The sequence below is a fragment of the Sceloporus undulatus genome, chromosome 4, assembly GCF_019175285.1.
Source record: "Sceloporus undulatus isolate JIND9_A2432 ecotype Alabama chromosome 4, SceUnd_v1.1, whole genome shotgun sequence".
In the NCBI taxonomy this organism is placed as follows: domain Eukaryota; kingdom Metazoa; phylum Chordata; class Lepidosauria; order Squamata; family Phrynosomatidae; genus Sceloporus; species Sceloporus undulatus.
Window position 1 is genome coordinate 174,110,576 of NC_056525.1, and position 16,253 is coordinate 174,126,828.

At 41.6% G+C, this 16,253-nt stretch overlaps 1 protein-coding gene across 5 annotated transcripts in view; it reads left to right on the top strand.

Annotated features, from left to right (window-relative positions):
- The window catches only part of KDM1B (lysine demethylase 1B), a 34,653-nt gene that overhangs the window by 258 nt on the left and 18,142 nt on the right, over positions 1 to 16,253 (top strand). Inside the window, exons 1-10 of one of the 5 annotated variants that reach the window (XM_042461984.1) lie at positions 825 to 1,404; positions 1,992 to 2,030; positions 3,402 to 3,475; positions 3,579 to 3,672; positions 5,393 to 5,517; positions 6,557 to 6,646; positions 8,583 to 8,694; positions 9,904 to 10,020; positions 11,359 to 11,397; positions 15,043 to 15,247. In XM_042461984.1, coding sequence (XP_042317918.1) covers positions 3,583 to 3,672; positions 5,393 to 5,517; positions 6,557 to 6,646; positions 8,583 to 8,694; positions 9,904 to 10,020; positions 11,359 to 11,397; positions 15,043 to 15,247 — 778 coding nt within the window. In that variant the 5' untranslated portion in view covers positions 825 to 1,404; positions 1,992 to 2,030; positions 3,402 to 3,475; positions 3,579 to 3,582. Of the gene's footprint in view, positions 1 to 824; positions 1,405 to 1,991; positions 2,031 to 3,401; positions 3,476 to 3,578; positions 3,673 to 5,392; positions 5,518 to 6,556; positions 6,647 to 8,582; positions 8,695 to 9,903; positions 10,021 to 11,358; positions 11,398 to 15,042; positions 15,248 to 16,253 lie in introns of those variants that run through there. The other 4 variants (XM_042461988.1, XM_042461987.1, XM_042461986.1 and 1 more) reach the window with 4 other exon arrangements.

Sequence of the window (16,253 nt, forward strand, 5' to 3'; positions counted from 1 at the left end):
GAAGGAACTGGAGGAGGAACCAAACCACACTGCCCCTGGTTCAGTGCTAGGGAATCCTGGGAGCTGGAGTTTGTTGTGTGGCCCCCTTTGGCAGGGAAGGCTCTCAAAGCTGCCTCCCCAAACTGCAGCCCCCCAAATCCCCCCAGCCTTCAGCTAAGGCACTGGAAGGGGCCCCAGACTGGCTGGCTTCTTCTGCAGGGGGCCTTGGACCTGGCTTGGGTCAGAGGCCTGCTTTTTGTTTGCTGTGAGGATGGAGAGATGTATCTGTGCAGGCAGGTTCCTCCTCCTGGGTTGTGTATATGTGTATATATATATGTATATATATATATAGTGTGTGTGTGTGTGTGTATGTATATATAACATATATATATATTATATGTGTGTTGTGTGTGTGTATATATATATATGTTGTGTGTTTTCTGTGTTGTGTATATGTATATACAATACATAGGTATATATGTATATTGTGTATATGTAAATGTATGTATGTTGTGTCTTCATATGTGTATGTTGTGTGTGTATATACATATATGTATGTGTTTTATGTTGTGTGTCTTCATGTGTGTATGTTGTGTGTCCTGTGTTGTGTATATGTATATGTGTGTGTATGTTTTGTCTTCATGTGTGTATGTTGTGTGTCTTCTGTGTTGTGTGTGTGCGCATATATATATGTATATGTGTGTGTATGTTGTGTGTTATCAAGTCACTTCTGACTTATGAAGATGCTATCATGGGTTTGGGTTTTCTTTCTTTTTTTTGGCAAGGTTTGTTCAGAGGAGACTTGCTGTTGCTTTCCTCTGAGGCTGAGAGAGAGTGACATGCCCAAGCTCTCCTAGTGGGTTTCATGGTTCAGTGGGGATTCGAATCCTGGTCCTAGTCCCACGCTCAAACCACTGCGCCATGCTGGCTCTAGCTGGCCATGTGGTGCAGGCAGACAAAGCATTTTAAAGCCCAGGAATTTAAAGAGGAGCAAAATGGAAGGGCCAGGCCAATCCAGAGGATGCTTAGACCTTCGCCCCTGGAAATGGGCATCTTAACAGGTAAGTACCAAGGTTCCTCTTTAAAGTCCAGGATGCTTAAATTCTTTTGACAAAACAAAAGAGCGAGGCTGGTGCAGGGGTTGGAGTGTTGGACCACGACTCTGGAGACCTGGGTTCGATTCCCAGCTCGGCCGTGGAAATCCACTGGGTGACTTTGGGCAAGTCACATTCTCTCAGCCTCAGGGGAAGGCAATGGCAACACTCCTTGGAACAAATCTTGCCATGAAAACACTGGGATAGGGTCGCCATGTCGGAAAACACCTTGAAGGCACAGAACAACAACAACAACAGCAAAACAAAAGGTGCTTCCTATGAGATCCAGGATGTCTCAGCCCTGTTGGTCTTCTAGCTCCAAAGTCCAGAGGTAAATCGGTAACACAAAACCGGAAAGGCCACTGCCAGCATTTACACAGTGCCAGGTTGTTAGGCTTTTTGGGCAATATTTGATCTCTTGTGCCTGCCAACATTGGGTGGCATTTCTATGGAGGAAGACGGTGGTGGGCTTTTACAGACCTAGGGAACCGGGCAGATCTGAACCTACACCCAATATGGTGCTTAAGACCAAGGTAGGGCAGCTCTCCACATCTGTAACAAAAAATACCAGACACAGCATACCTCTGAGCCATGGGCAGAGTGCTTTTCCCATATGGGTGAGGGATAAAGTAAAAGCACAATATGTTCTGTGTCTTCAAGTTATTTTCAACTTATGCCAACCCTAAGGCAAACTCGTCACAAGGTTTTCTTGGCAAGTTGTTTTTTTAGAAGGGATTTGCCACTGCCACCCTCTGAGGCTGAGAGAGTGTGACTTACTTTTTTCTTTGACGATGTTTTAACTGTATTTGTTTTAAGTACTATAAGTGGCCTTGAGTGCCAGTACTGGGAAAAAGGAGGAATATAAATGAATAAATAATAATAGAAATATCATTTTTTTTCTTTTTTGCATTATTACAGCTGTGTTTAATTTGACATCTGAGTGGTTGGACTCCAAAGGTGAGAAGAAACCTGCCCTTCTGTGAAAATCACCACTGAAGAGCTTAAGTTCTTTCTTAACATATTTTCAATCCAGTTCCATATTTGCAGCCTTTGTCATTTATTGTTGTCTTGGTTAGACTGTAGCTATCTCTGGTAAGCATGTAACTGTATTTTGTTGTTGTGTGCCTTCGAGTCGTTTCTGACTTACAGCATCTTCAAAACACCCCTTTCATGGGGTTTTCCTGGCACGATTTGTTCAGAGGAGGTTTGCCATTGCCTTTCCCTGAGGCTGAGAGCATGTGACTTGCCCAAGGTCACCAATGGGTTTCATGGCTGAGCTGGGAATTGGAACCTGGTCCAACACTCAAACCACAATGTCATGTTGGCTCTCATCCTGTCAGTGTTCTAAATAAATTTACATTTTAATTGAGATACTTTGAATGATATCATTTCTATCTTTAGGCAAAGTCAGATAATCCCTCTAGCAGCAGGTGTGTGCAATATATTACTGTCCCTATGTCACCTTAACTAAGCCATTGTCATTAGCTGTGGTGGAAGATTATGTCCCCTAGCGAGCAAAGAAGCAAGATTCAGTTGTCATTCTGGTTGGCTTTTGTATATGAGATGGTGAGGGGGAGGATATCTTGTCCTTTGCCTTAGGCGGTAGAAGATCTTAGATCAGCCCAATAAATTAGGTGTTCATGCGTATAGAAATAGTGGCTAAAGTCTACTGCTATGTTATTGGATATTTGCCACCTTGGTCCAGCCCATTCCCCACCTCCTGAAAACCTGTGCTTCCAGACCTCGAGGATAATAGCCATAGCAGCTTCATTTATATACCACTTCATACCACCTAAGCAGTTTACAGCTGTATGCTAATTGCCGCCAACAAGTTGGGTACTCATTTTAGCGACCTCCTAAGGCAATGGCAAACCTCCTCTGAAGAAACTTGCCAAGAAAACCCCATGATAGGGTCTCCTTAGGATTGCCATAAGTAAAAAATGACTTGAAGGCAAACAGCAACAAAACACAGATAGAGCTCCCATTAGCAAAAGGTACCTCTATATTACTTTTAGTGCCCCCCCATTAACCTCCTAAATTATAGGTCACTCCATAGGATTCCCCTATCTCTGGCATATGGGGGGGGCAATTGCCTCCTTCTAGACCCCTTTCCCAAGGTTACTTACATTGGCCCCTCTCTTTTCCTCCATCCTCTAATATTCTTTCTCTTTCCCGCTCCTCCTTATCTCTATAAATACTTTACTGTATTTCAACTGAGATGCTTTCAAGAGTCAACCTGGTTCCTTAAGATGTGGTGTTCCCTTAGTTTTTGTGGTGACTTTGTTGCCTGTATGGACTGGCCCGTAACTCTAATTTCCTTCTCCCCAGCTCCTGAGTGAGAGTTGGTGCTGACAGCTGAATCACTGATCTAAGTGTAGTGAAAAAAGACTAACCACTGAGAGGTCTGACATTTCCCTCTTGGGTATGGAGGGTCATTAAATACATAGCTTTTGAACTCTAGTTCAAGCATATTGTCTTAACATCCTCCTGGCTTTTACCTTGCAGCACCATGTCAAGCGGCAGGGCCCGGACAAAGAAAAAAACACCGCCAGTGGACCAGTCTGTTGATAATCTTCCTCTGAGAAGTTCAGGAAGACAGGTACTTCATCTCATTTGAAGTGAATAAAAGCAATTAAAATGTGGGGAAAGTATGGATGGATTGCTGGCCCTGCCTCTTCCATTGTGCAATTGCTGCCTGACCCCACCACGCTCCATGCCTTGTAGTTTTCGAGTTAAGAATAGGGCTGGGAATCTTGATCCTTATGGACTTCAGCTCCCAGTATTCCTCATCATTGGCTGTACTGACAAGGGTTACTGGGAGTTGCAGTTCACAGACATCTGAAAGGCTTTATGATTCCCACCTTTGGTTTAGATGGTTCTATAGACCCCACACAAAGACCCTACGCTGGTAGGGCAGATTTACTGCTGCAGAATTTTTACTGAGGTTGAAAAAGTTACTTTTGTGGACCACAACTTCCAAAATGGTTGTGTGGGCTGGGGGATTCTGGAGGTTGATGCCCCCAAAAAGTAACTTTTCCAAGCTCTGATCTTTGCCATTCTATGGGTGGAGGGCAGCAGAGTTGTGTGATGGGGATGTGATGGTGGCTGGGTTCAGTGACTATACTGTATTGCCATGTCAAATTAGTTGAAGGCTAGAACCCATGAACAGATGGAGGGAAGGCTAAGAACACTAGTTGTAATGTTAACACATCTCTGCAGTTTGTCTCTATTGCATTAAGGTCATAGGATTCCATAGGACAGGAGAATCCCTCCATAGGCTTCCCTAATTTCTGGCAGATGGGGAGTTGTAAGGGGGCAGGCACCCCTTTTAAGACAATACTACCAGAAGCTACTTTGTTGTGTGTTTTGATTTAAGATAAATGGTTTTATACAGTTGGCTGTCCATAACCACAGATTTTTTTATCCATGGATTCATGCACCCACAGCTTGAAAATATTTTTAAATAAATATAAATTCCAAAAAACAAACCTTGATTTTGCCATTTTATATAAGGGACACCATTTTACTATCCTTTGCATTTAATGGGACTGGAGCATCCATGGATGTTGGTATCAACAGGGGATCCTGGAACCAAATCCCAGCAGATGCCAAGGGCCCTCTGTATTAACCCTCCTTTCAGTGCAAGGCTCTCCAAGACAGGTTACATTGTAAAATCACATGCTAAAAAATTGCTGTTGACCAAACAGTAAAAACAACAGAGTTGCTGACTGAGACTGTATTACCAGATGCTTGCAGAAACAAAAACATTGTTGCTATCTCCTGAAAGGCAAGGTTATGATTTACTAGCATTGGAGGAGATAGAATGAACAAAGTCACTAAAGCTAAGAACAGAACTACTCTACTCTGATTCATATCTCCTAAGTGATGTCCTATTGCTTGGACTTTCAGCAGGTTGTCTTACTTTCAAGTTGCTGCGCTTGTGATTCCAGCCTTAGCCTTAAAGATTCCATGGGTTTCTCCTTAATTTTTCACAGTTTAGGCTTATTTTCAGTATTATCACCCTAACACAGAACACAGCTTTTCTGGTCTATTTCATATTGTATCTGAAACCTAGTTTTAACTGAAGTATGGAGCAAACAGTACAGTTAATTTGGACAGTTTCTTGTGGTGTTTAAGAGCTCGTTATCACAATTTCTTTAACTTGCTTATTATTTTTCCTATCCTTTATTGTGACAAAATGCATGCAATGTGACCAGCTCTTGTAGTTTTTGTTTTTTAAAAAACTTGTTCAATGTATAAGATTGCTTTTGGCTGATATGAACATAGATTATTGTTCTGAAGAAGTTCTACCTTGCTAGGTAAGGAGAAAAGCTGCAGAATCACCTGACGATGATGAAGATACATCAGAGAAGAAGTATCGGAAGTGTGAAAAAGCAGGATGCACTGCAACATGCCCAGTTTGCTTTGCCAGTGCTGCTGAAAGGTTTGGGTCCATCTCTCCCCTTCTTGTGAAATTTGGTAGGATTGATCCTCTCAGAAGAGGCTGCTTTGGCTTCAGTCCTATCAGTAGTTCCAACTAGAGTAGATTCAGTGAATTCAGTACTGAATGGTAAGTCAGCTCTTCTAGAAATATAATTGATTCAGTGGTTCTCTAGTTGGGACTACAAATAGGATTCAGGCATTAACTCCCCAAATTTCTAATTCTTTCAGGAAATTAGAAAAAAAATAAAGGTATAGATAGTTCCTTTTTATTATTTGTTATGAGGGGGGATTGATAATCCACTCCTAAGACCCTACTATGCTTAAAGTGTTCATCCAGTTCTGACAGACTAAAAAGGAATGTTACAGCTATTTGTTGATTTCCAATCTTAACAAATAAGACAGTTGAAGATTTAGATTTCCAAACTGAGATTCAAATTCAGACCCAAGTCAGATAGGGTGACCTCTAAATTACTCCAAGCCAAATCAGGCTTGGTTTTCTGAACAAGGATCCAGACTAAATCTTGTGATCAGTGTATATCCCTAATTTGAAAGGAATGCTAGAACATTTGGCTCCTTACCCCCTTTTCTGAGCTGGTTAATCCTCTCATTAAAGAAATTTCCACTGAGACATTTCTACTAGCAGTTGTAAAACCTTTCCATTATTGGTCCATTTATAATTGGGTGACAACATTTCCAATGAAGTGACATAGTTGTCACGTGAGCTAGTACATATATATTCACAGTAACGCATCCTAGTATGAATGGGGAGACAAAGCAGAGTAAGCCATCTTAATAGGGAACCAGGTTTTAAGCTGTTTGCACTCTTTTTTGATGCATCATCACAAGTGATACTATTACTCCCATTTTATCTTACTGTCCTCCATTTACCAGTTTAAGGAAGATAAGAAAGCTAACTGTCCTGTTAATTAGAAGTGTTTCATAGACTGCTATGATATGTGACATTCTAAAGTATATTCAAATTGTATAACAAAGCATATGGTTTTGTTAAATCTGGGCTTTTCAATTTTCTTATGTTTTAGGTGTGCTAAAAATGGATATACATCAAGATGGTATCATCTTTCCTGTGGGGAGCACTTCTGTAATGAGTGTTTTGATCATTACTACAGAAGGTATTCTTTACCCTTTACAGTCTATGACTATTTTTGATATACCCTGAAATGTTTTCATGCCATGGCAAACCATGTTAATAATAATCTGTTAAAATCTATAAAGCTATATTGTATAAGATTTACAGTACAAGTGATGTACAGCACACCGAGTTCATGAGGACTTATCACAGGAAAATCAGCTTTGAATTACCCTAGCAACTACTGTTAGCAACAGACTACACTGTTACACTAGTTCATATACAATCATTCCTCTGTATCTATGGATTCTGCATCTATGGATTTAATTACCCACTGCTTGAAAACATCCCTCTGAAAAAAAAATTCCAAAAAGCAAACTTTAATTTTTGCCATTTTATAGAAGGGACACCATTTTACTATACCATTATATGTAATGAGACTTGGACATCCATGGATTTGGGTATTCACAGGGGGTCCTAGATTCAAGCCCCACTGAATGTCAAGTGACTACTGTACTTAAATTTGTGTTTGGATACCCCTTCTGGTTTACCTTCGAAATAAAGCCTAAAATAACAGTGTTACATTTTTAATGGTTATAAATTACATGTGACTGAATCAACCAAAACCTAGCAACAAGAACTGGAATTTGTGCCTTTTCTTTTTCTAATTGTTGGGAGACTAAAATATTGGTATATAAGCTCTGGCATAACTACTTGAAAACGTCTTCTTTAAAACAACCCTAGTATATTTCAATAAATATATTTAAGTTTTAAAAATACTTATAAAAAGACAACAGTACATATTTATCCTTTACTAAATATATTTTGTTGGTTTGTAGAAAGAAGGTATAGTTACACAGAATTTGGAAGAGTTATTTGTTTGGACAACAACATCCAGTATAGATACTAGCTGTGCTGGTTAGAAGATTCTGGCAGTAGTACAGTGGGGCCTTGTTATTTACTGGGGTTTGGTTCCAGGATCCCCTATGGATAACAAAATCAATGGATGCTCAAGTCCCATTAAATATAATGACATGGCAAAATGGTGTTTCTTATATAAAATGGAAAATCAAGGTTTGCTATATGCAATTTATACTTTTTTGGAATATTTTCAAGCCGTGGATACTTGAATCCATGGATAAAAAAATCAGTGGATAAGGAGGGCCAACTGTAGTCCAAAAATACAGTGCACCCTATTTTATGCGGGGGATCTGTTCTGGACCACCACCACCCCCACATAAGAAAAACCACGTATGCTCGAGCCCCACTGAAAGTAATGGGGCTTGTGCATGTGATGGCAACATGGTGGCATGCACCCCATTAATCTAAATGGGATACACTGTCCCTTGCACCTCGTGCAGCTATCAGCATATGCTGAAAGCCGTGTATAGTGCATCCGCATATGACGTGGGTGCACTGTAACTTTTTTGACTACTAATGTTCCCTATACCCAGGACAGCAGTGTGGACTACAGAACAATTACATATAAAATGCTTTTATTTAGAAAATGTGCAACACAAGTGGAGTGTCTTCTTGGATCTCAGTCTGTTTGCTAAAAGCTATCTGTTCTGGAAAAGCCAAACTGGATGGATGAAAGATATTCTAAAAGTGAAACCATTATACAGATTGATGTATCCATAATTATGGTGGAGTTTGGGAAGGCATTAAATGCATTCTTCACTTAACCTGCACCATATATTAATTCTTTGATTATCAAAATAGATATCTATGGATTCTGCATCTGTGGATTTAACCATCCACTGGTTGAAGATATGCTACACAATTAAAATCATACACAATTTTGCCTCAGAGTTGATTCTAGGAATCTGTGCATGTTTAGGAAAAAACAAACCCGTGATCATGTTGTCTTAATATCTATGTCCTTTTCTTAGTATTTCATGTAACCATTCAGTATTAAAATAATCTTACTTGGCCTAAATGTTTTCTCCACTTACCATTTTCTTTGAAACTCTTCTTAGTCATAAGGATGGCTATGAGAAATACACTGCCTGGAAAAGAATTTGGACTAGTAATGGAAAAAGTGAACCCAGCCCTAAAGCTTTTATGGCTGACCAACAACTCCCTTACTGGGTAAGGTCTTTGTATATACTGGGGTATACCTGTGAAAGTAGTATCCGTACAGTTCCTCTTTACAGTAGTTGCACTGAAAGGAAATGTGAAGTGGTAGAACTCTGGAAGATTTATTCAAAGAGAAATACATCGGTAATTGTATTTCCTGTCTTTGTCAAGACTATGTACCTTGGAGCCAATAGATAGATCTACCCACTGAAATGTTTTGTAATATTTTATTTCAACAGTGTATAACAAGAGTGGGCCCATTGAATGCATGTGGCCCGGGAGAATGTTCTTTTGGCCCTTGAATTATTCAGACTCCCTAGACTTCCTTTTCATCTGGCCATGGGGGTGCTCAATACCCCAAATACTTGTTTTTGAAAACCACAGGTAGATATCTGGCCACTTACATGCTTATTTATGGGTGTTTGGCTCTCCCCCCCCCATCCATGTGACCCCTGGAGAATACCAGTGACAGGAAATTGCCCCCACATCTGCTACAATTGTTAACCTCTGATGTATAGGAAAATTGAAACTTGTTTCACACCAAGTCAGATAACTATTTAATCTAGTCCAGTATTATCTGTAGTTGCAGGTGGAATTATTTCTCTGTCCTGCTTGTAGATGGCATAGACTGAACCTGGAACTCCATAGATTGAAAGCATGTCTTCTACCAATATGATTGTCTTTCATATTGTTCTTCCATTCAACCCCCAAGGTAGACTCCAACAATGTTTCTGAACACCAATTGCTAAATTTAATGAAAGTCAATCTCATAAATTAATAAAATTACTCCAGATCTTTGCATAGAGTGAGATGGTTTGATTGGCTGTGCCCAGTTCATGTCGATAGAAAAAGAGAACAGATTCATGTGATTTAGAGCATAGGAAAATTAGCATTTTGGGATGACTGTCAGAATCACCTGGCCAGTGGCTGTGATGGCTCAGGGATTCTGGACGTTATCATTCAGAATAAAATTGTGGGTAGCTGGAGGGAACCAAGGAGCTCACCCATATATGCATATACTCTTCTATAAACTCATATTAATACAAGTTGGATGGGAAAAAATTGAGGAATTGGTGTGCCTCTAACCAGGTAGCAGTCTCTCTTTCTGGGAGAGTCAATTTCAAAGTCTGGGAATCTTGACTCTGATTTAACTGGTAGTTTTATTTATTTATACTTTGAATAAATAAGAACAAAAATATTGCTTTTAAAATTTATTTCCAGGTTCAGTGTACAAAGCCAGAGTGTGGAAAATGGCGTCAGTTGACAAAGGAAATCCAGCTTACCTCACAGATAGCCCAAACATACCGATGTGGCACGAAACTGAACAATTCCACCAAGGTACCTTCAACACTAAGCTGTACTAAAAAATTCTGGCAGCTTCACTGTTTGCAGGAGGCTGACATTTTGCGTAGTTGTAACAGATGTGCGCTGTGCACATATGTGCTCTGTGAAGGCACACTTCTACTGTGTCAGTATATTATTATCAGTATTCTGTTGTGATGATGCAGCTGTTCATATGCATCAGTAACAGAAGAGATTTTCATTCCAGCTGTTTCCAGAAACAGCTAGTAGTGTTTGCACCAAATCTCTAGAAAAATTATCATTGAATGCTCCCTTTCCAATTTGTTGTAGAAAAGTAAGTTTTCTTAAACAGGAATATACTTATTCCTTAAATAGAAACTAACAGAGCATCAGCTGTGCTGTCTGGAAGAACTCAAGGTCCCCCACACATATGTTTTTGCAAAGGTAAACATGTTTCTGAATGACTGTGGGGGAACATAGCTTGTGGGGAGAGATGTGCACTAGAAAACTGACAGGTAGGTAGAGGGACAAAGTGTCTTTTTCCCCGGCCAACATCTTTACTGTAAACCATTCACTCTTCAAACTATGGGTTTAATTTTTTGTGTGTGTTTTAGCAAATTGATTTGAGTATAATGTATAGCTTGGCTCTTCCTTTCATGGTATTCAATAAAGGCTGTGCTGTTCTGCCACAAAAACCTCTTTACGAGGGCTTTATCACATGCAGCTTTTAAACTGCGATTTCATTGGAAAGGAAGTGGCATCAGTGACGGTGATTGCAGGATGCCACTTCCCTCCCGTACCTGTCCCCTCTCCCAGCCATTGCTTCTCATTCATGGTTTTTCTCCGTGAATGAGCTACCAATTGCGTGATGCTCCGGGTGCGAAAAGCCATTCCTGGGGCATTTCCATGATTGGCAGTCACATTGTGTCATTGTCCCCTCCTTGTCCCTTTCCCCCCCGCCCCTTGCTATTTTTATATTTTGCCCCCTAAGGTTTCCGTGCAGTTTCAAAGCTCCACCACCTCAAGTATTTTTTTTAAATTAAAACCTTAAATTGGGGCTACAGAGCTCTGAAATTGTCCAACAAAAGTTGAATTTAAAAAAAATAGACAAAAGTATGCTGGGGAAGGAGGGAGGGCAGAGTTAAGGGATGGGACAGGAAGGAAACAGCCCCCTGTTGCACAAAAGACAATCACAGTGCAATGATGACTGCAATAACAGCAGTAGGTTGCCATTTTATTTTTTACTGTGATTACAGCGCGAAAGGGGCTGGTGTGATAAAGCCCTAACCTAACTGATGAAGCCCTAACATAACATTTATGACTATGAGTGTCAAGGGACAATTCTATTCTCTGATACAGTTATATTTATTCCAGGTAGAAGGCTCAGACCAGTGCGCCATGCCTGAGGATCTGGTAAGCATGTGGCATTGGAGCAGATGGTGGGAAAAACAGATGTGGTATGTTTAGAAGTAAATATATTATGTAGGTAAATATATCCACTTTTGAGTTAGAGATTTTTCCAGCGTTCTAGAATGATGCCTAAAAGAGAAGATGCAAGAGTTCTGAAGCTGTCTACGGTAGTTCAACATAAATTGTGTGGAAAATATTCAGGGGTAGCTGTGTTGGCTATCTAGTAAATTCAAACAAACAAACAACAACAACAAAAAACCAAACAGTGATACCTTTATTGGCCAACCAAAATGCACAATATACTTGTTGCAAGCTTTTGGTGGTGCAGTGATTAAATGCCTGTACTGCAGCCACTCACTCACAAACCTTAAGGTTGCGAGTTCAATACCAGTGAAAGGGCTCAAGCTCAACTCAGGCTTGCATCCTTCCGAGGTTGCTAAAATGGGTACCCAGATTGTTAGGGGTAATTGGTTTACACTTTGTAAACCGCTTAGGGAGAGCTTAAGTGCACTGATAAGTAGTATAGAAATGTACTTGCTATTGCTATTGCTTTTGAAGCTCCACTGGTTTCTCCGTCAGGCAAAATGTTACATACCAAACGAGAAAAAATAGAGATGTTAGTAAGATGCCTGCATTTTGTTGTTTCTGTCCTTTGTTAAGATAGTATGGGGAGGGTATCTTTAGCAGATTGGCCCCTCCTCCTCTGGCCATGCGGCAATTGGGCAAAGTCCAGCAAATTTAAATTTTATTTGCATATCAACAAGGATTCCTCTTTTGCAATTGCAAAAGGGGGATATCATTAAATGTCATTAAATTGTGTTAATTGGTTGTTGGGGGAAGATTATCACAGACTTCCATGCTTATTCCTTTCTTGTCCCATCTATAAACAGTAATGGACCCATCATTTGGTATTAAGGGGAATTTGCCTCCCACGTGATAAAGCCCACTGGAAAAAGAAATGTTAGTCGGAGTCAGGCTGGAAAAAAGGTAGGGGGCTGCCTGATGAGCTGTTATAAAAAGGAAGAGGAGCCGTCAAGAAGATATGAGTGTGTCTTAGAACTGGCAATAATGCAGGTGAAACTGCCAGGAGTGCAGTTGGAAATAAGAGCTTAGCCTTAATGCGATTCCCATATAAGGAGGACAGACTTTAGAAGGACAAAAGAAGTCCTGTGAAAGCAGTTTAAAGTAATAGGTTTTGAGAAATGGAGAGTCAGTTAAGGAAGGCTCATATCCACATTATTCTGTAGAACTGTAATTTATGAGTAAAGCTAGAGATTCATAGGATTGATAGTCCTAATGAATGAGCTTTAGTGGAAGGTGTGTATAAAGATCTAAAACACAGTTGAAATGTAACTGAAGTCATTGAGTGAACTGGAAGAAAGTCAATTTGTAACAAGTGTATTGAAGTGAAGTACGTGTTGTAATCAGAAGCTTTGACAACCAACTACCGAAGGAGACACCATTATAAGTTCTTTCTGTAAACAGAAGTTATTTTCTTCTTGTTCACAAAGGTGTGGCTAGAAGTGATCCATAATTAACAACATCAAAAACACACCACTGAGAATATTAGAAAAACTTCAAACTATTTAGGATAAGACAGGATAAGTCTCCTCTGTCACCCAGTGGTCACAGCTGTTACCTTCCCACCAAAGTGGTACCTATTTATCTACAGCAGGGGTCGGCAACCTCCGGCCGCATCCGGCCCGCGGGCGCCTTTCCACCGGCCCCCGGTCCCTCCTGCCGCTGAAATCGCCGCTGATTTCGGCCACTCCAGCCGCCATTTTGTCCTTCAAAATGGCGGCACCCATTAGGAGGCCCGCTGCAGCCTCCGGAGCCCTGAAACGGGGCTCCAACAGCTTCACCGGGCCTCTGGAAGGCCTGCTGCGGCCTCCGGAGCCCTAAAATGGGGCTCCAGGAGACGCATCAGGCCCCTGGAAGGCCCGCTGTGGCCTCCGGAGCCCTGAAACAGGGCTTCAGCAGCCGCACCGGGTGCCTGGAAGGCCCGCTGCGGCCTCCGGAGCCCAGAAATGGGGCTCCAGCAGCTGCACCGGAGCCCTGGAAGGCCCACTGCGGCCTCCGGAGCCCTGAAACGGGGCTCCGGTGGCCGCAGCGGGCCTCCCTCCTGGCTCCGCCCTCCCTCCTCCCTACTATAAATGGAGGAGCGGGGGGGAGGAGGAGGAGGAGGCAGAGAGGGAGGGAGGGAGGGAAGAGAAGGGTGGGAGTGAGAGGGAGGGAGGAAGGGAGAGAAAGAGAGGGAGGAGAGAGAGAGAGAGAGCCACAGCCACTGAGCCAGGTGAGAGGTTTGGTCATTGGGGGAGGGGGGTTATACTACCTGTGCCTTTGTGGTTTGAGACAGTGGCATGCATTTTTTTGCTGTTTTGTGTCCTTGCCTAGTCACTTCCATGTTGCAAATATTGCTGTTATTATTGTTGTTATCCTTTGGTATTCTCTTTGCAAAATCCCCCTACATGGACTTGCTTGCTCTTTTCTGGGTTGAGACGGTGTGCATGCATTTTTCCTGTGTTATGGCATTGCCTAGTAGCTTTTTGCAAATATTCTTATTATTATGCGGCTCCGCCCCTGGAGGGTGGAAACTCCACCCCTGACATGTGGCTCTGCCCCCGGATAGTGGAAGCTCCGCCCTGGCACATGGCTCCGCCCCAAGAGGGTGGAAGTTCAACCCCCGTGTGCGGCTCCGCCCCCAGAGGGTAGAAGCTCCACCCTCCAGCTTCGGCCCCCCAGTTGTCTGAGGGAGAGCAACCTGGCCCCTGGCTCAAAAAGGTTGCCTACCCCTGATCTACAGTACTTGCATTTGCATGTTTTTGAACTGCTAGGTTGACAGAAACTAGGACTAGTCACAGGAGCTCACTCTTGTCACACTGCACTTAAGTCTCAAACTGCCGATCTTATAATAATCAGAATTAGTGTCTTAACCACTAAGCCACCACATCCCTCCATGGCTTGTGGAGACTCCTTTCCTTGTCATGATAAAACATAGTTTGTGTTAACCATGAACTTCCTGACAGTAAGGGCTATTTGACAGTGGAACACACTCCCTCAGAGTGTGGTGTAATCTCCCTCCTTGGAGGTCTTTAAACAGAGGCTGGATGGCCATCTGTCAGGGATGCTTTGACTGTGACTTCCTGCATGGCAGGGGGTTGACTGGATGGCCCTTGTGGTCTCTTCTAACTCTGGTGTTTATCACACTATACTCTTATAGTGCTACTATTCCACTTTAACTGTTCTAGCTGCCTCCTGTTGCATTCTGGGATTTGCAGTTTTAAGGAGGGGTATTTAGAATTCTCAGGCAGAGAACTTCTCAGCAAATTTTCCCAGATGAAGGGAGAGTGGTACGACACATTTACACATTTTGGCAAACAAACAAACAAAACAAGTTGTTAAATTATTTTGAATTGCATCCCTAGGAGTGGTCTCTCCAGCTGCTCAAATATGGGAAGGGTTATTTTTAATCTGTGCGGGGAAACAGCCCTATACATAATTCTGATGTTGAAGAAATAACTGTATTTTGTAAAGAAAAAGAAAAGAAAGTGAATCTGTCTGTTCAGTATGTTTTGAATGAGTGAGAGATAACCTCATTATCTTGTGTCATTATTCTTTCTGACTCACTTTCTTTTACTTCTTCCCTAGAGAGTTGCTGAAGTTTCAGATCACTGGTGGTATTCTATGCTTATTCTCCCACCTTTGCTGAAGGACAGTGTGGCTGCTCCGTTGCTCTCTGCATACTACCCAGACTGTGTGGGCATGAGTCCTTCTTGTACAAGTACTCACCGTTTGATTGGTGAATCTAATGCAGTTAAAATGGAGCATTTTAAGACTCCACCTACTATAGCTGGTAAGCCAAGGATACATTCTTATCCAGTTCTGAATATTTTGCACTTAAGTGTGATTCAAGCATTGCTGTTTTGAACAGACAGTATACAGGAACAGACAGCGTTCCATAACTTTTTGATTCTGTCAAGCCCACTCTCTTCTTGAGAATGAGATGTTTGCAGCTGCTACAGTCAAGTCCAGGAAAAAAAGGTGGGAAATTCTTGAAAGATATTATTTCCATACCCTTTAATGGGCATGAGTTTGATTCATTAAGAGGGATTTAGGAAACAATGGGCCCAAACAGACAGGCCAAAATAAAGCTGCTTTGGGTCACTTTAGAAGTATGCTGTTTGAATGATGCATGCGTTCTAAGAGGCCGGAAGCTGTGCCAAAGCCTCACTCCAGTCCTAAGGACTGGAGTGCAGCTTTGGTGCAGCTTCTGGCCTCTTAAGCTGCATGTGTCATTTAAACAGCATACCTTCAAAGTGACCCGAAGCAACTTTATTTTGGCCTGTCTGTTCAGGCCCTATGACAATGATGGGCAGACATTCTCTAAATAATCAGGAACTCTTTTCCTCATTTAGTGGATTTATGAACGCTTACAAGCAATATTTCATAGTTAGCCTGTGGAACAACATATATTTAGTATAAGTAGTGATTTTGATGTATGGAAATGACACAGAAATCACTTGTAAGGATATCTAGTTCTGGCTAACATATAATGCCTTGTCCCTTATTTTTAATTCTGTAAGCCTGAATACATGAACCTACTCTTTCTTGTAGGAATAGATAGTTTTGTCTTACTCAAAATCCCTCATATCTTGTTTTTAGCTTTGTTAGTTGTGGTAGATGTACATGCTTCTTCTTATAAGCAGTATGGCAGGCACTTTTTAAGAGTCCAGTTCTATACGCATTTACCAGGGAATAAGTCCCTTGCAATATGAGTAGAAATGACTTCTGCTATAAGGCCTGTGCTCAGGATTGGCTAACATTAACTGGCGTCCCATTGGTATCTTTAACCACCATTT